General features: G+C 33.1%; 1 protein-coding gene across 5 annotated transcripts in view; it reads left to right on the plus strand.

Annotated features, from left to right (window-relative positions):
- The window catches only part of LOC145278011 (monocarboxylate transporter 9-like), a 199,293-nt gene that overhangs the window by 87,869 nt on the left and 86,403 nt on the right, over positions 1-25,021 (plus strand). The window contains exon 1 of one of the 5 annotated variants that reach the window (XM_080130190.1): positions 19,075-19,238. The exons of the other annotated variants lie outside the window; for them this stretch is intronic. Coding sequence (XP_079986316.1) covers positions 19,217-19,238 — 22 coding nt within the window. The 5' untranslated portion in view covers positions 19,075-19,216. Of the gene's footprint in view, positions 1-19,074; positions 19,239-25,021 lie in introns of those variants that run through there. 5 annotated transcript variants of the gene reach the window in all.

The following is a 25,021-nucleotide window of genomic DNA, read 5'->3' on the forward strand; positions in this document are numbered from 1 at the left end:
ACATAAACAAATTCCTGGTGAACCGCTCCCTTAAGTAAGACACTTCATCAGATCTCCATTACTAGCGATTACTACGATATTATCCCATTGATTACTGTACATGCAATAACCCTTATCCTCGAGTGGCCTCCGGGTCTTGATAAGTGGTCACTTCCTTTTAATATATATATATATATATATATATATATATATATATATATATATATATATATATATATATAAGTATAATCATATTTATAACCACATTTACTGCTATTAGTAACGCTCCTGTAGTTTCTGATGATTTCTTGTTTCAGGCCTTACTTGAAATTTTTTTTCTAAAATATGGGGAGATATAGAAACCTGGTTTTAGTAGTGCTTTTAGTAAGGCCTCCTTAGTTTTAATTAATGCTTGCAGTAGTGCTTTATTTTTTTTTTTTTCACTTATCACTTAAAAATATTTTCTCAAGACAATATAATCTCAAAATCACTTTTTATTTTGAACATTTTTCATCTTACCTTTCAAGGGCGAATCGTTAGACTAGTATTATTATAGAGTCGTGATTTCAAAAGTAAACAAGTATTTGGGTGCCATCAGCTAGAATCGAAACCGAAAGCAAAACTGTAGCATTCAAAGCTTGTGACGTTATCACTGCACCAACGTGACCCGCATATGAACTGATTTGAAAAATGAAAAATAAACTAACATGAATGTAGAAAATGTATTATGATTATCTCTAAGATAGCAAATACATATTGACGTTAGTCGTTAAAAAATCAAGACTATAAGTAGGAGGAAAGCAGTCAGCAGAAAGAGATTTTTATAAACCTATAGTTCTTGGAAATAAGTAATTGGAATAGAAAGCTGTATCAGAATGAGATATGGAAATAGCGAATTAGAAACTACTAGACGATACAAGTGAAGCATGCATGGTCCCCCGTGAGTGCACAGTGAACGAGGCATAAATAATGACTAAGTTCAGCATTTGCCCCTCCCCCTTCTAATTTAGCCGCAAAAGTACCCAAGTGAAGCATGTATGCCCCTCCCCCCTCTAATTAAGTACCCAGAGGATGTCAAATCCAGGTGAAAATGAACAAACGGTGCAATTTTAAACCTTAACATATGTAAATTTGAGTTTTGCACCATGCAAAAAAAGAAATAACTAAATCTATCATTTGCCCCTCCCACCCATTTAGCCCCCAAAATTCCCAAGGCCTTAACATATTTAAATTGGAGTGCAGCACAATGCAAAACTGCTAAATAGACATACACACAAAATTTCGAATAAATGTGGTAAAATAGTACCAAAAATGGAGTGCTTTTATTTGCCCTAAAAGAGCCCCTGGGGCACACCCAAGAGTTATCGCAATGTATAGACAAACAAAATTATATAGAAATCAGTTAGTTAGAATTTTTCAAAACGTTTTATAAATATCCAATGCATCATTTTTTTTTTAAATAAGCACAAAAGTGCAAATTTTAGCCATTTTAACCCGAAAGGCACCTCTAAGGGAGCAACTGGAGTTTTCTCGGAAAATCCGTTCTGTTACTTTTTTTTTTTTACTCATATCATGTTTAATGTTTGTGCGAAATTTCAAAAAAATTCCATTTACCTAAATATTATTGAGAAAAGTGCGAAAAGACGAACGGACGAACGGACAAGGATGAATTTACAGGTCCACCCTCCTTTTGTCGAGGGGACAACAAACGAAAGAGGAAATTGATTAGGTAATTTTGAAGACATCTTTTATTCTGAAATCGGTGCTTGTTTTTGGAACCACCTCATAGAAAGAATAAGAATCGATGTCCTTCCTCTCCGACAATCAGCAAGATCGGAGGTAAAAATCTGCGGTTTCTCCGGTTCTGTCTTAGCTCTGGCGCAGATCCACAAAAATGGATGTTATAGCAAATATATCAGTCAATTTTTTTTTTTTGTAATGCTGGACTATTATGAATCATGCATTTCGCCGTACATGGTGAGCCGGGTCCTTATACAGCAGGTATCCATTATGCCACTTTGTGATTCTTTTTATAAAGTGTAAAATAAAAAATAAAAAAAGCAGCAAACAGAAAATGAAAATACGTTTCCTTTGAATATTTATACTCTGACTGGACATTGCACGTGGGGCTATTCATCGGATAGTATCGATTACAAACACCTAATAAAACGCGGCCTTATTGTGGTCGCACATTTAACTAGTCACCATGAGTAATACGCACACTTGAAGTTAAAACGAGCAACCTTAATGTAATTCGTACACCTCCCCTTTCTCCCGCCTTTATTAGAATAATCGGTTGATAATATTAAACAAAGAATATTACATTTTCCTCTTATTTAACACAATTTACCTTTTTTATCATTTAAACACGGTAGTGTTTGAATAAGTGGCAGTTTTAGTCATTTAGAAATGCTTTAAAGCTTCACCGCTCACTCATTTTTCGACCAAACTTCAAACAATTATTACAGTTTATAGATCAACTTCTCAGCTATATTGTGAAAAATAAAAAAAATAATTTTCGTTCAGCAAAACAAAAGTTATGATGAATTTACTGGTGTTCAAAATCGTAAAAAAAAAAAAATGTAAGGGGGTGAGCGACGCTTTTTTTATGACTGGTTTCCATAGCAACCACGTCGCTCAGCGACTACTGTGCTACTAATTCACCGATCTCGCGAAAAGAGAAATAACAAGTAAAACAGAGATAATGAAAGCATGAAAGGGAGATAATTGGGGGGATTTTATTGAAAGCAGACGAGTGCCGTACATTGTTATTACATATGTGTATATTATGTTTATGGGGGCAAAAAATAAGACTGAAATTTAACAAAGAACAAGTGAATTTAATGGGATCTTGGAAAAATCATGGATTACAATAGAAAAATGCGAGCATAAAAAATAATATGATAAAGCTTGAACATGGAAAAGTAAAGGACAAGATATTTTAGTAAAAAAATATAATAACTTTATAACTTAAAATATTGCAGCATTAAGAATTTGTTTTTAAAATTCAATTCATAACATTATGTATTCAATTCTTAATGCTGCAATATTTTAATTTATAAATTTATTACATTTTTACTAGAATATCTTGTTTTTTCCCCAGTTTTAACAACTAGTTCTTTTGGTAGTTTAAAAAAGTTCGTGGCGGTGACGAATCTTGAAAGTTATTAGCATAGTGGTCGGCCATCGGATGTTGATAACGATTAATTAAGAGTCTTAGTCGAAGCCAATCACCACACAACTGTCAGACAACTTGCTTCTTTATTAGACTTAACGTTTACAACGATTTCCAATCACTTGAGTGAGATTGGAAAGACAAAAAAAAAAAACATGATAAATGGGTGCCTCACATAGTGAACGCCAACCAAAAGAAATGCCGTTATGAAGTGTAATCTTCCCTTCTTTTATGCAACGAGAACGACTCGTTTCTCGATCGAGTTGGGAGTTGCGACGAAAAGTGGGTTCTTTACGACAACCGGCGACGCTCAGCTCTGTGGTTATATGCCGACGAAGCTCCCCGACACTTTCCGAAGCAAGAGTTGCATCAAAAGAAGATCATTCTGACTGTTTGGTGGTCTGCGACCGGTCTTATCCATTACAGTGTTTGAATGCACGCGAAACCATTACGGTGGAGAAGTACTATTAACAAATGCATTAAATGCATCAGAAACTTCGACAACAACACCCAGCATTAATCAATAGAGCAGGCCTAATTTTCCTCCACGACAATCCTCGACCGCATGTTGCAAAACCAACCCTGCAGAAGTTGAACGGATTGAGCTACGAAACTGTTTCATCCGCCATACTCAACAGATCTCTCACCTACCGACTGCCACTTTTTTAAGCGTCTCCGCAACTTTCTGTGTGAGAAATGCTTCAAAAACCTAAGCGATATCAAAAATACCTTCAGCGACTCCATTGCAGCCAGAACGCAAGATTTTTATATTACCAGCATAAATACACTTATCTTGCGTTGGCGAAAGTGTGTTGATTCTGACAGTGCTTATTTCGATCAACAAAGTTTTGTTTGACCCGAGGTATATTTATCTGAATTTTAAAGTTGAACGCCGCAAGAACTTTCTTGTCAACTTGATATTATTTAACGTGACATCCATCGTTTGCATGGTGGGTAATTTAGTCCCGTTACGTATTACAGAGACCCATGCTAATTTCCTCGTCTTGATGAAACTCGTATTTATTATTGCCATTGCGGAGATGCTTCGATACAAAAGAACCGGCCTTCAGAATATTATGGTGGTGGCGGAACGCGTGTCCATTTCCAGGAGCGGAGGGTAGCGAATGAGATGCAAATAGTTAATAGAAAGGAAGAAGACTTTTAAAATACAAACGTCTTATCATCTTAAACGTTTCAGTTCAGTCTCTTCTACTTTTTTTTCTTTAACGACAAAAATGAACATGTGTGGACAGAAATTAGTGGAGTAAATTAATTGTGCCCCCACCACTGAAAAAAACAATACAAAAAAAAAAACAATACAAAAAAACAAAACAAAAAAAAACAATACAAAAAACAAAAAACACAAAAAAAATTTTTTTAACTACCGATTAAAAGAGAAAATTTAATTTTTTGAAATGGAAAATACCTTAAGTGGCCATGAGAAAAATCGAACTTGATTGAATTATACCGAATTGATCGCATAGAACTTTATATAAAAGTACATGTAAATTGGAAATAATTGAACGATTTAATACGAAGTTGTCCCTTAAATTAACATCTGAAATATAAACTAGAAATAAGGAAATGTATCTGACACTAACCCTAACCCTAACCCAGGTTAAAACAAGGTCACCTTTTAATGCATTACTAATATTTAAATAAATCTTCCTATAATTCTCACCGAGCCTCTGACACAAATTCCTGAAGATGTGTAAATGAGTACATGAAAAATTAAGGATGAAAAAAAAGTTTTAAATCCACGGACACTTGGAGAAATGCTTGGACCATATATCCATACCTTCGACGTATATACAAAAAAGATAATACGAAAAATTGAAAAAAAAGTATTACAAAACAGAAGCTTTATGTTGTCTATAAACAATGTCTGTTTAAATGAAAAAGTGCTGCCTAAATATACGCAATATATATATATATATATATATATATATATATATATATATATATATATATATATATATATATATATAACGCATGTTTCACACTTTAAGCACTTTTGTTGTCATCAAAATCGATGGAATCGCCCAGTTTTCAATCAATTTGACTCATCATAGTGCACCAAAAGGAAGCTTCACACGTCATCTCACATCTTTGAAGTCGGCTTGAAAGTTAACACCAAAGTGTACCTGGATGTGCGGAAGAATATGGTGATCTGATGCTATCAGTTGGCCGCTATAATACTTTGGGTCTGGCAACAGGACGGCGCTGGCTCACATGTCCAAAGAGACTCTGGCTTGGCTTCAGAAGGGGCGCTACGACTTTGTACCCTTTTCTCACTGCCCCCCTTCCAGACCCGTATCGAGGCGGTGGTCGAGGCTGAAGGCGGCTACGCAGCATAGATATCAGCTCTACTACATAATCAAGTTACCTGGTTTGATTTTTTTCAATAAAAATTGAAAAATAATGCTGTAGTGTTGTTTTCTTTTAAGGCGACAATTTTATCGTTCCACCCCGTATTATTATTGTTGTTAATAACCTTATTATCGACTCGAGAAATTTTGAAAACCGCAACTTCATTCGTCATTTATTTAAGCACACAAAACAAATATCTGCATTTAATGGGCCGTTAGAGTTGATTTGCTGTTTAAAATCAATGAAATAGTTTTGTGATAAGACGATAGAAAAGATAAATAGTTAGATACCGATTACGTGTACAACTTGTTGAAAAGGAAAATAAAACAGTTTTCTTTCTTCAATTTCCAACAAAATCAACTAAAATATATTGCACACTCTTTTCTCGTGTCAATATATGAAATAATAAATCGATCATCGATGAACCATCTAAAATATTATTTATAAACTATTTACATGTGTGCATTGTTTATACAAGCTGGAACGATAAAAGTGTCGCACTAAAAATAATACCACAACTTTATTTTTAAAATTTTATTGATAAAATCTATTCAGATAACTGTATTATATAGTAGAGCTGATATTTATTTATTAGATCCGCCTTCAGCCTCAATCACCGCCTCGATACGGGTCCGGAACTGGGTGCACGGTGGATGGCGGCAATCAGGCTGTTTTTTGGTGTTGTGGGAAGTAATGTTGTTATGTTTTCATTTGTGGACACTTCATTTCAAACAATAATTCACAGCTATAGGAGTTGTTATGCCGTCCATAAGTAAAACAAAAAAAAAATAACTTTAATGATTCGAAATAATATTTACTACTCGGCTGCTTGCAAAATGATTTTTCTACATTGGTGTTCGTTGAAGACAAGATTCAGGCAAGAAAAAAAGGACGGCCGGACGGTCAACATTTATAATTATATTAGCATTTCAGCCTAGCGTTGCCCGAGTGTTTGGAGGTGTATGTTGAGGAAAAAAAAGCGTTCAATTTTTTAAACTTTGACCCCTATTATGACCCCTTAACATCTATTGTTTTGGGCTCAAATCAAATTATTAAGTTAGATCCATGTCCAAGAAACCTATATCTAAAATTTCAAGTGTTTAGGCCCAAAATTGTCGAAGGAGTTTGGTAGAGTTTTTAAAGGTCAAATCGTTGAACTTTGACCCCCTAACAACCAAATTTCTGTCCGAAAACGGATTACAAAGATTTTCCCAAATCTCAGTACCATGTATATGAAATTTCGAGTATGTAGACTGAAAACTGACAGAGTTATTTTGTTGGAAAATGTACACAGCCACACACACAGACACGTTCACTTATATATATATACATACACACACACACACACACACACACACACACATATATATATATATATATATATATATATATATATATATAAACTTATTACATCAGAATAGGCCTGTCCTTAGAAGCGAGCAAGAACTTCATTCCTAATAAGATTGATCTACGATGCGATGTTTTCTGTACGAATCTTGTATGATTGAAAGTAGACAATGATAATAAATACAGATGTGGGAAAAGAGGAACTCTCAAGCATATTTCCTTCAACTATGACTTGGCACCAAATCTTAATACAGATGGAAACATTACTAAGTATTGAAAGTAATAAAAAGTTTTTACATCAGAAAGTAGAGAAGCTTAACAAAGAAGAACTACCAGGAATAAAGAAGATACATTTTCATAGAGGTGGGACAACATGTGCGCAATGTATTTTTTTAATATTATTCATCGGACTACTGTTCTCATCTTGCGTGTGATTTTCACAACGTTTCGATCGATATAATCTCCGGCCTTATTCAGGTGCACTTTGTCGAACTCGGGAATTTGGACGGAATTTTTCCAAATTCCCGAGTTCGATAGAAACATTCCCGAGTTCGACAAGATACACCTGACAAAGATCGGAGGTTACATCGACCGAAACGTTATGCAAATCACACTCAAGATGGGAACAGTAGTCCGATGAATAATATTACAAATAACCCATCCTCATCTCAAAAATTCAGAAACGTATTTTTTAAATCATTCAAGGGTACAGTTAACTGATGAAAGCAAAGGAAATGGATCTGGCTAATAGACTTCCAGAATATCTTCACATTTCCACTGGTCTTTACACGAGAAAGTTTAGACATTGTCTTGTTAAGTTAGGAAAAGAAGGTTGGATTTATGTTGGAGATGACTGTACCCTGACAGAATAATTTTGCAATTACAGAAAACAGAAAATGCGAACACTGAATGAGTAGCAGAAGAAAGGATGGAATATGGAATATTTTCATTTGGCTGTGGAAGCTCCATGATATGTTGAGCGAAAACTAATCAACATACTCCGACATCGTTTTAGTTGTACAAACACAGAAGTAAAAACTTTTGGACAGACGTACAGGAAGCAGCGGAGAAGGCATCATACTGAATCTGGTTAGTTTACACTAGTACCCATATGACTCCCAGTTGATGGGGAAGCGACTTTAGAGATGCAGTAGAGGAGTAGCGACCAGAACTGCAAAATGATTTGTTCGTGATACTAGATCCGATTATAGAACTGTTAGATCCTGTGTAATGTAAGCAGTGCGTACAAATTACATGCTGTATATTTAATCTACTATACTTCATGAATTCTATATTTCATGTTCGATTTCATATTTCATGAACTCTATATTTCATGTAATATATTCTATTATCTGTATATTTTGTGTTGTATAATTCATAAAGTAAATCTCATGGGTCGTATATTTCATGGTAATAATGTATATTTCATATCGTATATTTCTTTTTACGCTTACTGGAAAGTATGACTTTGCGAGGGACTTTGCAGTACTCTCACTTCGCGAGCACCATTGCAATAAGTGGATGTTGTAACAGCAAAAAACTTATAACTACGTCCTGAAGTGACTTATATCCAACTATGAACTTTGAAGAAAATATGTCATATCAAAGTTGACACTTATATTGATTCACATAAAAATGAAACAATTACAAAAAAATCACAATGGTTAACATTTGTTTTGAATCAAAAACACATTTTTATCAAAGATATAGCAAAGATACCCCATCTTCGTGTGCCCCATCTCTAGCTGGAGTTCATGATGAACCGCACCAAATATTATCTTAACCTTGAACTTGAAAAATGGTGTGCACCATCCCTAGACCGAGTACTATCATCCTGTCAGGCTTGGTCACGATCGGTCTTGCGGCGTGGACTGTAAAAGAGTATATATACATAGGTTATGACCTTGACGTTTGACCTTTACTTTGGAAAATGGTGTGAACCATCCCTAGGTGGGGGACCATCATCATGCAAGGTTCCTGATTGGTGAAGTGGTGTGGACTGCAAGAGAGTATATATATACATATGCTATGACCTTGACCTCTAATCTTAACCTTAAAAATGGTATGAACCATCCCTAAGTGGGGAGGCATCATCATGCCAGGTCTGGTCAAGGTCAGTCCAGTGGTGTGGGCTGTAGGAGAGTTGTACACACAGACACAGACAGACACAGACACACACGAACGATACTACGTTATATATATATATATATATGTTATATATATATGTTATATATATATATATTACATGTAAATAAATAGACACACACGAACGATACTACGTTATATATATATATATATATATATATATATATATATATATATATATATATATTACATGTAAATAAATACAGCTCAGGACATATATCTTCATGACACACCAATGTAATATGAGAGATGAAAATACAAACCAACGTAAGAGTCCAACACAAATGCTATTTCAAATTGAAGTATGACATACTTTCTTTTCGAAATTATTGGTCACAGCTAAAGTAAGAAGCGTGTATGTGATCGTTTTTAGCAGTCCAACGGTAATCAAACTGAAATATGACAGAACAATGTAAATACTATTTCAAACTTAGTCGGCATCGCTTCGAGATACGTCCATAAAATCCGTGTGGCAGACGAACGTAAATATCTTCTATATCTGCCTTTGTGATAAATAAAAATTATAGCCATAGAAGAACGTCCTAAAAGAAACTATACATATGTTGGACGACAATCGTTTACCAAGTTGTAATTTTATTTATACAAGCAATTTGGCTACATATGTTCATATATGTTTCGCCTAATATATTTTCAAGGCGAACAATCTTGTTCACCGAAGCATTATATTTCACCGCGAATATTTTTGCAAACTGAAATGTGACAGAACGACATGGATGCTATTGCAAACCAAATCGGGACAGTCTGACGCGTATGTTAATATGAATGTGAAAAACTAACGCGAATACTATTCCAAACTAAAATATAATAGTAAAACCTGAATGCTATTGCGAACTAAAACTTTACAGTCGAATACGAATGTTATTACGAACTGAAACGTTACAGTCCAACGTAAATGCAACTGTGAACTAAAACGTGACAGTTCAACGTAAATTCTATTGCGAACTGATACTTTAGAGCCCAACGCAAATGCTATTGTGAAATAAAACGTGACAGTTCAACGTGAATGCTATTGCGAACTGAAACCTGAGAGTCGAGCGTGAATACTATTAAAAACTGAAATGCGACAAATCAACCAAATGTGACAAATGACACCTCAGACAGAGACACAAGGACGCATATAAAACGTATGTGAATTTATGAATTGAATAAATCAACACAGTAAACCACAAAAAGTTAAAGGCTCAACAAATATACAAAGATATAAAAAAAAAGCGCAGGAAATAAATAAGTTGTTTACCTTTATGCAACTTAGCTTTGTGGCGCATCAACTTCACCATTTTGTTGTCGGTAGTTAATTTCTTTTAGCGAATTAATTTGACTCCGTAACTGATTTATAATTTCGGCATTTAATTGTGGACGCATGCTTTTCTGTCTCATTATTTATATTTGAAACTTCACTAAACTACAATTGCGTTCGAAATGATCATCATCGTAATTACCATTCTCGATAATATGCGTGAAACCGGCTGCTCGTGCGAAAATATCCGATTTGCTGGAATTTTGTTTGGTCCCGTTTGCGGATAAATACAATCCGTAGTCAGGATTTCGATTGGTTTTAGAAAAAAAAGAAGTTAAAAGTGTAAATAATAGCCTCGACAGCGTATGCTGTGATGGTAGCGGGTCGAAGGCGATTCTAAAAGCAATGGGAGACGGATGGTCGGCAGCAGTTAATAACTGAAGCACCGAGAATCATTAATAATCAAGCGGATAGATAACGCAAAGTTGCGTGTGTATGACGGCTGGATTTGCGCTCTTTGAAAACACTGGAAACGATTCTTGGTGTATCAACAACAACAACAACAACATTAATTAATGAAAATGCTAAGAATAATTTTAAGAGTTGTACAAAAAAAAATGAAACTGTGCGATTTAGAACACACTATCTAGTTTATTCGGTATCGCCGTGTATCATACAAAAAAAAAAAACGCTAGCGATTAAAAAAAAGTATGTAATTGGTAACATTAGAAAGTCTTTTTTTATATATACTAGAATTTTATACTAGCAGAGAGACCCAATGTTGTTCGGGATTAAATGATAATGAACGGATGTTTCACACTCCCATATTCTATTTACATCGAAAACGGTGGAATCGGCCATTTTAAATCAAATCGATTTATTGCCTGGTTTAGTCGGGAACCCACCGTGGTGCAGCAGGAGGAAGCTTTACATACCTGCCTAAAGTGACTTAGTCCACAATACATTGTAGTTTATATTGCACTGTAGAGAACTCACTGTTGATTTTATAAAATTCTTTATATAATGGGTTGAATTAAAGTTTAAAATGCAAATATCAATGTTCAGTTTTGCTCTAAATAAACACATCTGTTTCGAATTCATAGGATTACTTGATATATGATAACATTGGACTTTTGAAACGATTATGTTGTAGTGTGTATGGGAAATTCAATTGAGCAACTATAATTGAAATACTAATACCAACAGAAGCTTTAAAGGTGATCACAAGAAATGTGATTTAGAATAAGGATTCTAGATATCGGGTTTAGTGTCTTGATTTTAATCTTTATAAGCTCTATTCGAATAATTAATTTCACCCATCCTGAGGTGGGTATAATTCTAGTATATATATATATATATATATATATATATATATATATATATATATATATATATATATATATATAGTCATCCACATACAGTACTGTTTCACAACTAATCAGTGCGGCTTGACAGGCAACCGCCTCAAGCCAGGATCGAAACCTGACCGCCCAAATGGCAGTCAAGGCTTCTCACCATTACGTTATACGGCTGCTACTGTGTGGGTAATGAATTTTTACGATGTTTAGTCTTGACATCCTCACAATGCCTCCGCTCGATTTGTTAACACAAAGAGCGTCGCTTAATACGCTAATGGCAGTTTGTATATCACTTCTCGAAATGCTCAACCCAAGATAAAAAGCATTATATATATATATATATATATATATATATATATATATATATATATATATATATATATATTTGTGTGTGTGTGTGTGTGTGTTGCTTATAAAACTGCAATCGGAAAAGGTATTTTCTTTTTACTATGGTGTCGTCCAATATTGCCTAAAGGAGAAATGCTCCCCCCCCACACATTGGAAAATTTCATCAGTCAGTTCGCTATTTCAAAATATTGCAGGTCGATCTTCTACGTCTCAAGATAAACCAACCAGTCTCTTCTGCGTCATGAGTAAGTTGCTTGGATATGTGATAAATCAAGAAGTTTCGAATTACCCTAGCGGCAACAGCCTATTCAGGTACAAGCAAAATGGATTTTGTCCTGCAATATCAACAGCCGATGCGCGGTGTGTAATATCACACATGTTAAGTGAATTTATAGACGGGTGATAGTTTGTAGAGCACTAGATCATGATATATCAAAGACCTTTTCTGGGATTTGGCATAAAGATCTATTTCACTAACATGATAGTTATTGAATAGTCGGAAAAGCCCTCTCAATAATCAAATCCTTTCTCTCTGATAGGTTTACAAAAATAGTCATTGATGAGTCGAATTATAAACACTTTGGGATTTTATTATAGGCAAATCTTCTTTCTGATCTTCATCAATGATTTCACAAATCATGTTTTAAGATCATTATGCACATTACAAAACCATCTATGGCAACAATTTGAAGAGCATTAATGACTAAGATCTTTCTATATTTTTTAATTATTGGAATTTTTTTAGATGAGTAATTTGTATATTTTATTTATTTATTTATTTGCGAACTATTATCCTTGTCTTTATGGTTGTTGTTTCACGACGTTTCGGCCAACCACTCGGCAAAGGCCAGAGAAATTGTTGGTCGAAACGTTCACGAAACAACTATAAAGATGAGGATAATAGTCCGGAAATAAATAAATAAATAAATAAATAAATAAATAAATAAGATCTTTCTGTTATTAGGAGAAGCCTTCCAGATTTAATTCAAAAACACTTTATTTGCAAACAATTATTTCTGCCCATTTTAATTATTTTCATTACATACAAAATATCACCAATATTCACAATAAGGCGGATGTGTAAAAAGTATAAAAATTTAATGGTTGAAAAATTAAAAGGCAAACAGCATTTGTGCATATTTTGACTCAAAATTAAAAAAAAATTAATTCAGATGCCAAATATTCACCTGCTACTTCATATATCCCAACCGAGATATATTTCTTTTTTTGTGTTGTTGTTGTAAATCATTTTGTTTAAACTGATGATGGGGCATCCTCATAGATGCCGAATATTCACTCGCGGACTCAAATATTCCAACCGAGAGATCATCTTAAGATTCTAATCGTCCCTTTAACTGCAATTGTTTGAATATCTCTTGCACTTGGTTCACCGTGTATATTTGCCAGGGAGATTTTAAAAGCTTTTTCATGAGTCTAGTTACTCATATAATTATTGGAATGATAAAGATCTTCCTAAGATTCCAGTTTCTTTTCATGTCTAAAACCTTGGCAATTCGTTATCTTTTCCCTCTTAGCTCTGTTTGACCCAGCATCTTTGTAGACACTAACTTCTATTAACGTTGCTTTTTTTTATTTTTTATTTTCTTCCTTTGAAGATTGTAATGCTGGGTATGGGGCAGCCAAACCACCTGCCAACATTGCCCCGCTTTTTATTGAAACCAACCGAGTGCTCTTTTTAGTATCTTCGCCGTTCCCTTTAGTGCAATTGTCTGCATCTCTTTTGCACTTAGTTCACCAGAGATATTAGTTAGGTAGGACTTCAAGTTCTTCTTCATAAGCCCTGTGGCACCTATTATAACTGGTATGATTGATATCTCCTTAAGATTCCAATTTCTTTTCATATCATACATGAGACCCTGGTATTTGGTCTGTTTCTCTCTTTCAGCTCTGTTCAGACCTCCATGATTAGGAAGACTCACTTCAATCAGGGTTGCAATTCTCTCTGACTTATTCCATATAACTATGTCAGGTTTCACAGCAGCATTTTCAAGGTAGGTGGCTGTAGAGATTTAATGGTCGTAATGTATGGTATATAAGTCATTTCCAGCTGTTCTTTCAGGTTGATGTTCCCAGGACTTGCTCTACACTGGATGTTTAATTTTTCACACATGGTCCAGTGGAGGTACTTACATACTCCATCATGTCTTGCTGTATAGTAGCCGTCCCCTAGGAGAACCTTGCAACTTGATATCAGATGACCAACACTTTCCAATTCTGTATGTCAGAACCTGTGTTCTCTTATGAGTAGTGTATCAGTGATATTTTGTCTGTCATAAAAAAATATATTTCTGAAATAGGCAGAAACAAATGTTTGTGAATCAAGTGTTCCTGAAAATAATAGGGATTGTTTCACTTAATAACTAAGGTTTTCCTTGTGATAAACTTAGAGCTCTTGTTGTAATCTTATAAGTTATAACATTTAACCTTGAGCTAACTTAAATAAATTTATAATACATATATAGAGTGTCCAAAAAGTTACTAAAAGATTTTGAACTTAAATAGATTCTTTATTTTTGATGATATCTTTGTGTAATTTTAAAATAATCAGACTAGGACATTGGGAAATTAAAAAAAATAAAAACTTTCTTTTTAAAAAAATGGGCGATTTCACCTATTTCGATGATAATAAAAATAAAGAAGTGTGAAACATTCGTTGATCATAATTCAATCCTGGGCAACGTCAGGTTCACTGCTAGTATTATATATATGTGTGCTTTATAATTACCTAACTATACATATATATATATATATATATATATATATATATATATGTGTGTGTGTGTGTGTGTGTGTGTGTGTGCGTGCGTGTGTGTGTGTGTGTGTGCGTGTGTGTGTGTGTGTGTGTGTGTGTGTGTATTATAGTTATCTATTTCAGCTTTCTACGTTCAGCACTCGTCATATAGATTCGTTACTTCAGAGTAGTTTAAGCTACCGGTGTTTCTTGTGGCACAGAAATTCCTCTCCGACGAAATAGTAATGTTCCCTCACTTTTTGCAGTCGACCGGTCACTTTTCTCGTCAGGGGTAAACGATGTTTGTTTTGCAAGGGAAGCATTTTCAGGCACATTTGTTCGACATTTATGAACTGCTTTGGGATGGTGAACTCATTCCTCATCAATGGACTATCCAGTATAATTTGCATTGAACGAACCATTTTCGACGACAAGAACAAAGTTTTCGTTTGTCTTGTTTTTTTGTCGTAGATGAGTAGACACTCATATAGCGAAATACCAATGTCTCTTGTACGCCATAAAAAGAAACTGAAACTTTAGGAAGATCTCCGTCATTTTTAAAATTATAAAAGCAACTGGATTCATGCAAAAGACTTTCTATAACTACCTGGCAAATATATTCGGTAAACCAAGTGCAAGAGAGATTCGAACAATTGCATTTAAAGAGACGGTTAGAATTAAAAAAAGATCTCTTGGTGGGAAATGTATGCAATAGCGAGTGAATGTCTGGTATCCGGTAGGATGGCCACATCCCTAACTTTAATTAAATGATGAGGTAATTGAAATAAATAAATAAATGAGACGCAAGCATCTGTCCAGTTATAATTAGGTCAACATCCTCATGTTTCCTCTTACATTTTATCGTCACACGGTATTAACCCTAACCCTATCACAACAGATTTTTTTTTCATCAGAATTATTTGTCTTTCATTACTCGTGCGTAAGATTGCTGGGTTTGTGGTAGGGAAGAGGTTCACAATATGTTATCTGCTGCAAACAGCGCACTTGCATTTTAACAAGTGAGTTGTTTAGGACTCACTATCTTGTGCAATTTGCAGCTTGCCTCAATAAATAACTGAAACATGTCACGAAAATAGATCAAGTTTGACCTGAAAATTATCCACTGTTTGCACATTGCACATTGCACATTGCGCACTGCACAGTACATGTGCACTGTGCAATGCTTTTATCATTTTTAGAAACAACAGGTGCAGAATATGAATGTAAGATGAATCGTGGAGTCTTAGCGACAGCAAGTACTCTCCACCTTTTCTGATATCTATTGCAAATGATTTTGCCTTATCGTAAAATCCGCTTACCATTGGATTCTCACTAGAAACAACCACAGTGTTAAATCTGACTCGGATGACCAAAAGTTTTCCCAATATCCCAGAAACTTAATAATAGAGGCCTGCATAATGTTCTCTCTCCAAGAGCCTCCCATCCTCCTAGACACGTCACGATTATTTTGTCTGGTATAAGTCGATGTTACTTTTTTAAGTGGAGAAATGTTTATATTGTTTTATGCAGTCTCACTTATTTCAGAATCACATAGATAAATAATTGAAACTCCTTTTCCCGTAAACATTGCGATATTTTTTGTCCAAATAGTGCGAATTTGGTTACTTCTCAATTTAAAATTCCGGAAAAATACCAAATAGAATAAATTTGTCAACATTTAAAGTACAGGAGGAACAATTTTCACCCATGAATAATTAAGAAAATTTACAAAACTTCTGATCTCCTTGAGTTTTATGTCTAGATATTGTTTGCCACCAAATTTCAGAATGTCCAACTGTCTTTGTTTTCGTCTCCATTCAATGCTTAGAATATCAGGATGCGACGTGCAAAATTCTTCTCTGACTCTGGAATGGTCAGTTCTTTGCTCTGATTCTTACTGTCACGATCCTTATTCGTTATAGAATAATCTGGTAATTGTTTTAAAAAACAGCACCTTTAAGATAACCACACGAATAAAAGTATTGCGGTTAAGGTTCGGTGCATATATGATTTATTCAGAATCACATCTATTCATCAGACGACCACTAAAGTGTCTTATATATCATTTAACAGCGATAACATTTATAATTAAAATTTCTGAATACGTCTGATATTAACTGAAGTTTATTTGTAGAAAATTTGGTTGAATTTCAGAAAAAAAGATTTTATTAACGAATCCACATGGAATAAATATCTATTTATACCACATTTGCAATTTTTAGTCAATACACAAGTCATACTAATGTGTGGTAGAACAACGACTATCGTTATTGGCAGTCTGTTATCGAATATTTATTTTCCGATCATTTTCGAGGTTTGAACGCACTCCATCAATAACATAGAATAATGAAATCCGAGAGTGAAATACATTTTCCTGAACCAAAAACAAAAATTAGTTTAATTCGCAGCATCACTGAATAGTTTTATATCACCATTCTTATCATCGTATTATTTTGTTAAGGTCGATAATTCTGGCATTACTTTCTTGCCTCTGAGTTTGGCTTGCATGCCGCTCTTTGACTCAAGAATTGGTTTGCAGTTGTTTTTACAAACATTTTTTATATCACATAGAATATCATTTCGGAATAAAAGTTTGATGAGTATGAAGCTCATCTACGATTCACAACCACACTGATGAGACGATCACTAAACTGTCCCTACATACCATTGAACAAATTAAAGATTGTTGGATATTCATGCTCATAAACAAACTTGGTGGACAAATCAGACAAAGATTGATGGTCACTTATAGGAAATATGGTTAGTTTGCAGAAAGAATTTTTTTTTTTTTTACTCACGTTCAACCCTAACAAAGCATATCACCACTTGGACGTAAGGAGCTGCTATTTGGGACCATGTCTAGAAAAGAGTAACAAAATGTTGGTTTTCGTTACATTTAAACTTCTGAATATCAGTACAGTCAGGGAAGCACGTAGCAGGAAGGGAATTCCAAAGTCTAGTTGCCCGAGGGAAGAAACTTTTAAAATGGAAAGCTTTCTGGCATTTAGAGACCTCAACAGTGAAGGGATGATATTTTATTGCTAAGCGGGTTTGTCGGGGATATGTACGCCCGGGGGGTACAAGTGCAACGAGTTCATCAGAACACATTTCATTAAAATATTTGTAAAACAGGCACAGAGATGCAACATTGCGGCGATAAGACAGAGGCTGGAGCTTAGTTGATTAAGTGGGACCGATTAGATTGACAACTCTTTTTTTTGGACCCTATTCAAAAGGGAGAGACTAGTGGTAGATGTAGAAGTAGCAATAATACTCCATACATGGGCGAATAGTGGCCTTGTAGAGGTACAGAATACTCTGAGGTGTTTATGGATTTAATTAACTGTTCCATTAATGACATTTTTGAAGAGTCACACTGGAAAATTACATTTTATATTTCGCTATTTCCCGTTAGATAAGATTTCACAGTGACACGAGCACGACAGTTTCTTGAGCCTCACTTCTTCCGTGCTAACTCAACAATGTTGGAAACAAATGTTTCGTTTTTTACATCATTACTAGAAGATTAACTTACAATGTCAGTGGGTCTCCTTATCCGGTTTGTTTTTTCAACGGAGACTCTCATTCCTTAGTGTACTACTTTCACCAAAGCAGAGGCACTCCCTGTTCATCTAGCCCCTGTCTGACAACCCCCTACAATAAAGGAAGGGGTAAACAAGTGCTAAAATTTGCACGAAAGTGATCTAGAACGGTGCAAGGCAGGTGTGGTCATCTCCTCAAGGTATTGTAGACACAGGTTTATCTGAATGCATACGGAAAATAGTATTCCCAAATGGTCACCCATCTGATAATGGCCAAGTTCAACATCATTTAACTTCGGTAATCTAAGTAGAAACGGTACGTCAACGTGATTTTGTGGTATGCATAGAAAAATTGACTATGGGAAATATAATCTTGAGGTTTGTGGTGATTGATAGATTGAGCCATTATACAGTGTTTTGGAATCTCTGCAAACTCTGTCTATTAACTCCTTTCGTATCATTCTTTTATTATTATTTGGGTTTGCTTGTTCGTATTCTTGCTGGATGACCTAAAATTGTTCCTAAAAAGAAAACGATTTTGCTGTTCTCTGTCAAAATACTGTGTTTATCCTTGAGAAACTAGCGTAGAACTACAATATATTACAAATATTCTAAAACCGCAGTTAATTTTGAATACAGAACGCATATGAAATGATCTGGGTGAAATACGTTGCCTCGGTATTTATGTTGATATATATTTTTTAACGAAAAAATAACATAAAAAATATTTTCAACCGTGTCATACGAGCACTGAAGCGAAATGAAACACTGTGATAGTCGGTCAAAACCGTAGGCGTATTGCAGTGGCAATTCGTCTTCACCAATGCTAAGGTCATAACCGATAAGCAAAACGAAGCTGTTGGTTTCATTTAAAAAAGACTTTCTTTTCTACGGAAATATTCACCAGCCTTCGTGGCATTGCTTGACTTTTAATCGTGGATAATGGCATTTGCAACAATCGCAAGTAAGTAATTCTTAACACACACACACACACGCACGCACACACACATACACACACATACACATGTGTACATATATTTAAATTATAAGATTTTAATATTAACACTTACAAATTAATACCACGATTTAATTTAACAGTGAAACAATATATATATATATATATATATATATATACATATATATATATATATATATATATATATATATATATATATATATATACGTATATATTAAGTAATGTGATTGATAATTTAAAATTTAAAAATCAAATTATAATTAAATTAAAAATCCGTTTCATAAGAAGGAACAACAACAAAATCAATTATCTGTACGATCGTTTCGGAAAACAATGATTTTTATTGTGGTAGACATCAAGTTACGTACAATAATTGCATATAGTTTTTTAATAAGCAAGGTCTCCTCGTCAGCAAATTTTGAAGGGTTTTTATTGAATTTAAAAGACACCATAAATAAACCTAGCATTAAAAGTAAGGCAGATGTATCTGAAAAAAATTGAAATAAAAGGTCTGGATTTATATATATATATATATATATATATATATATATATATATATATATATATATATATATATATATATAAATCCATATATATAAATATATATATATATATATATATATATATATATATATATACGCGTGTGTGTGTACAGTAAGCAATATAAAATTTACTAGCAGTATCACATGGCAATTCCATGGTGCCTTCTCCATCAATTTATATATATTATATATTCATTATCTATACTCCTATCAATTTGAATTTTTTGTGCATTGCTATTTATATTAAAACCCTTTTTCTATTTATTTAACAATAAAGCACAACTTTGTTATATATGAGTCGTGGAATTGCATTCATCTACAAAAGTTATAGCTAATTTTCATATTCTGTTAAACATTCAATTTAATTAATTCTCAATTAGTTTTTTCGGTTTTCCTATTGGATGATCATCTTTAGTTAACGATTACGTGTAATTAGTTTCATGCTGATATTCTACATGACTTTTACTTGCCTAATATTTGCGTAAAAAGTTTATAGTAAACACAAGCCTCTTTCCATATATATTGATGTGCAGGTATTTATATTTGTTAAAAATTTTGTCCTATTAAACTACTCTGTCAGTATTTGGTACGTGTAATTATATTCATACAGATATTGTACATGATTTATACTTGCGTAATATGTGCGTTAAAAGCTTATAGTAAACACACTCCTCTTTCTATATATACTGATGTACGTGTATTTATATTTGTTTATAAAATATTCCTGCCACACTCCTCCTGCAGTTTTTGGTCTTCAGACATTAAACTTAATATATAGAGTATTCGAATCTATGCGAACCTTGATATTTGAGTTTTAGCCGAGGAAAATCAGTGCAAAAGTGTGAAAATTAAATGAATGGAATTTGCCAGGCGACGGTCGAAGGATGGCGTTACGAATATGCATGCATAACGTAATAGTTATTGGTTAATGTTTTAAGTTTAGCCTTGCAACAAACATGCCTCCATAACTCAGACATTAACGTTAAAAGTAAAAGTAAATCGTAAGCTAAACGTTTTGGTTTCGATTCTCGGTGCTGGCGCACGAGTCATTTTTGTATAACTTTTAAAATCATTACTATATATTGAGTCCAATATAATATATTAATTAATATAAAATCTGTATTAATCAAAAATCATATTTATGTGTATTTTACGACCGGGAAATGCCGGGCGGCCTGCTAGTATATTTATATATTAAAATTTTTCTATTAAGTAAAGTATTAGTTTGGAATTAATTTTTGTCAGGAAAAATACTATTACGAAAAGAATGCCATTTTCTTCTGTAAAACTAATGAACTTTATCTTCTGAATATACTTTAAATAAATAAACCGAATATACTTAGCCATTATTTCTTTATATTAAAAATCATAGCAATTTAATTCGTGTAAAAAATATTCTTTGTCTTTTTTACCGTTAAAAATATTGTCAGCTACATATTCTTTTAATAAACCAAACGAATATTACTTTAAAAATATTATTCAAAATTGCACAATGAGATTTTAATGGGGTTGAAAGTTGTTAACGTACGTACAAAGATGAACTACCTCAGCGTAATATTATAAAAATAGAGAGGAGAGAGATTCTTAATTTATTAATTTAACTCAAACGTAAATTATTAATAAAAGTTCCTCATTAAAAATTATAGGTAATACGTAATTTGTGATTATGTTTCATTCAAACAATTACTATGAGAAATGATTAATTTTTAATTGTATTGCTACATTTATTTGTTTTTCTTTTACATTTAACTGTTTTATAAAATTTAATTGTTTTATAAAATTTAATTGATTAATCACATTTAATAGTTTTCTACATTCAATTGTTATATTAAGTTTAATTGTGGTATCATATTTAATTGTTATATTTAATTGATTTGTTCACTTAATTGTTTTATTACATTTCATTGATTTGTTACATTTAAATGTTTTATTACATTTAATTGTTTTGTTACATTTAAGTGTTTTATTACATTTAAATGTGTTTATTACATTAAATTGTTATATTAGATTTTATTTTTTCTTACATATAATAGTTTTATTACATTTAAGTGTTCTATTACATTATTTTTTATTCCACTTTATAGGTTTATTTCATTTAGTTGTTATATAACATTTAATTGATATATTACATTTTATTGTTATATTACATTTAATTGTTTCATTACAGTTAATTAGTATATTACATTTAATTGGTTTAATGCATTCAATCTTAATATTACATTTAATTTTTATTATATGTGCTTATTTTATTTCATTTAATTGTTATATTCCATTAAATAGTTTTAGTACAGTTAAGTTAATTAGTTACTTACATTTAAGTTTTCATTATATTAAATTGTTTCATTACATTCAATTGTTTTATTACATTCAATTGTTTTATAACATGTAATTGTTTTATTTCAATTAATTGTGTTATACTATTAAATTGTTTTATTTCATATTATTGTTTTATTATATTCAATAGTTTTATTACATTTAATTTTTTAAATAATTTGTTTTATTTAAATGTATTGCTTTATTACATTAAATTGCTTCATTACATCTAATTCTTATATTTCAGTCATTGGTTTATTACATTTAATTGTTTTATTAAATTTAATTGTTTATTTTCTTTTCTTGTTTTATTACATTAATTGTTTTATTACAGTTAATTGGTTTTTAACCGTTTTATAATTTAGAATTTATTGCAATTGAATTTTACTAGTTGGGTTGACGTGCAGTAGAGTAATATTGTGAAGCTGGTACAACGGGTATTTTACTTAGTAAGTGATTAATATTTATATTAATCACTTTTATTACTTACCTAAATTTCACCGATTTATTATCCACTATTTTCTAATGCAAAAGGTGTAATATACTTTTAGATAAAAAAAAAAAACTAACACCATATTAACACATGGCCAAAGTATGGCTCAATTGTAGCATAGAAACCTTTGCAATATTTACCTATTCCGTTTGGTGTTTCTTCAAATTTCTAATGAAATCGTTTTGTTAGAATATTCGCGTTTTCCAGGTGTTTTATACGTGTATTTATAATGCACGCACTATTGTTTTTCGATTATATGTTCTGTTCTTTATCTGTTAGCAGTCAAGAAGCAACAATCCAAGAGAATGTTTAAACACACAGTTCATTAACACATATAATAAACAGGTCATTAGAATGGTCCCTTCACACATGCTAGTGTTTTCACGGACTACTATCTCGAGTCCAAATACACGATCCGTAACAGCAGAGAAACTTAAAGCGTGCGTGATGCACAGATAGAATGGACATAACGTCAGTTTTTTTTCTTTTTTTTTTTTACAAAGGAAATCACCACTTATCAAGGCTCGGTGACCACTCGAGGATAAGGGTTATTGAGTGTATAGTAGTTGATGAGATAATATCGTAGTAATTGTTAGTAGTGGAAATTTGGTATATTGGATTACTTAAGGGGACAGTTCGTCAAGAGTTTGTGTACTTTGGACTTGAAGACAATCAAATTGTAGTGAGCTGAAAAACAGGCAAACAGAAGAGAGATCCACAGGCGTGCAGGTCCAAGAAAGAATCTACGTTTACACTCTAAAGAGTGTGGAAAATTATTGACAGTGGTTTTAGATAGATGAGTGTTTTTCGTGAAAGTTTGGCGAGGAGGTGTATAGATTGGAACACAGACGAGCACTTGCCATGAAAATAACGATAAAGTAGAGATAGGCTCACAACGTCTCTTTTGTGGGAGTGAGGTTGTAGGGAAGAGAAAAGGGTATTTCCTCCTAGGCTATGAAGTCTATTTTGAACGCTGTCAAGGAGGGTGAGGTCTTTCTAGCAGCTCCTACCCAGATGTGGCAACAGTACTCCGTCTTTTTTGTTGATGTTGCCGCATCGTACCGTATTGTACACCTGACTTATGGACGCTGGAATAGATCTCTTTCCGAAATTGGATAGGATTCGAATAAAAAATAAGATGCTTTCTTGTAGTTTAAATTGATATTATTTCTGGATCATTTGTTGAACATAAGAGGTCGGAAAGTCGCGTTGTCTCATCGTCTCTTCTTGGGGTTACATTTTTTTTTTTTATAAATGTCTAACTTCAGTTTCCAAAATTGACTCTCCGATTATCTTGTAGATTGCATATGCATGAAAACACCTGTTGGGTTCACTTCCTCGACTCTAGATTTATTGACTTTTCGAATATGACTCCAAATCACGCGTGGATTTTCAATTCTCGTTCAATCACGTTCCCTGACTTACAGATGTCTGCACTTGTTACACTTTTGACGTGATCTTCATAAATCTTGCAAACCAACCATCTGCTCTTGGCGAGTCGTTAGTTGAAACTTATTTTAGAAAATCCTAGACTAGCAGGTCGCCTGGCGTTGCTCGGTCATAAAATACACATGGATATTATATTTTAATTAATGCAGAATTCTTATTTAATTTACACAGAAATACCGTAGGTATTAAACATAACGTTAAATTAAATTAAAGAAATGAAATAAAAATTAAAAAAATCGGAAAGAAACTAAAATATGTGCATGCGAGTATTATGTCTTTACTAAACTGCTCAATGTAAGTAAAAAAAGATACTCGAGCTGAGATCGAAATCATAACAAAAAGACAGTGAGTAGGGATTGACACGATCTATAAAAAAAAGTGTTTTCTTAATCTGCTTATTTTTAGCATAAAGAAGCAGTTATTTTTCCCCGCCGCACATACGCATTCGTGAAACAGTTGAAAAATGTAAAAATCCAACGACCCCCAGTAGCAGCCCTTTTCCCCCGGATGAAAACGGATTCGAATGTTTTCCACATGTCTGAATCTCCTACATATCGAATTTCAAGTTTGTAAATCAAATATTCGTTGAGTATGTAGGTTCAGAAGTGTCCTCAAACACATTCTCACTTTAAAGATATTGAAATACGTATATAGTTACTAGTAAGTTTCTGTTCGCTTGCCCTAATAGGACCCTATTATATAACACTTGGCACTACTGTAAAGGCTTCAGACCATATCTTCTATGGTCGAGATTTCGAATCTCATTGAAGTCTGCCACATTTATGGTGTAGCACATATCTGTAGATTGTTATATTTTATATATTTTTATGTATTGAAATAGTAATCCCTTTAACTAATAGACTATTCTATCCAAGAATTAATTTTGAAATTGAAAAATTCGCAGGTAAATAATGTTAGTAAGCTATATAATACAGATTATATGATATGAATCATGATGATCTATAAAATAATAA

The sequence above is a fragment of the Euprymna scolopes genome, chromosome 6 (assembly GCF_053919585.1).
Source record: "Euprymna scolopes isolate OS-2025 chromosome 6, ASM5391958v1, whole genome shotgun sequence".
NCBI classification, from domain to species: domain Eukaryota; kingdom Metazoa; phylum Mollusca; class Cephalopoda; order Sepiida; family Sepiolidae; genus Euprymna; species Euprymna scolopes.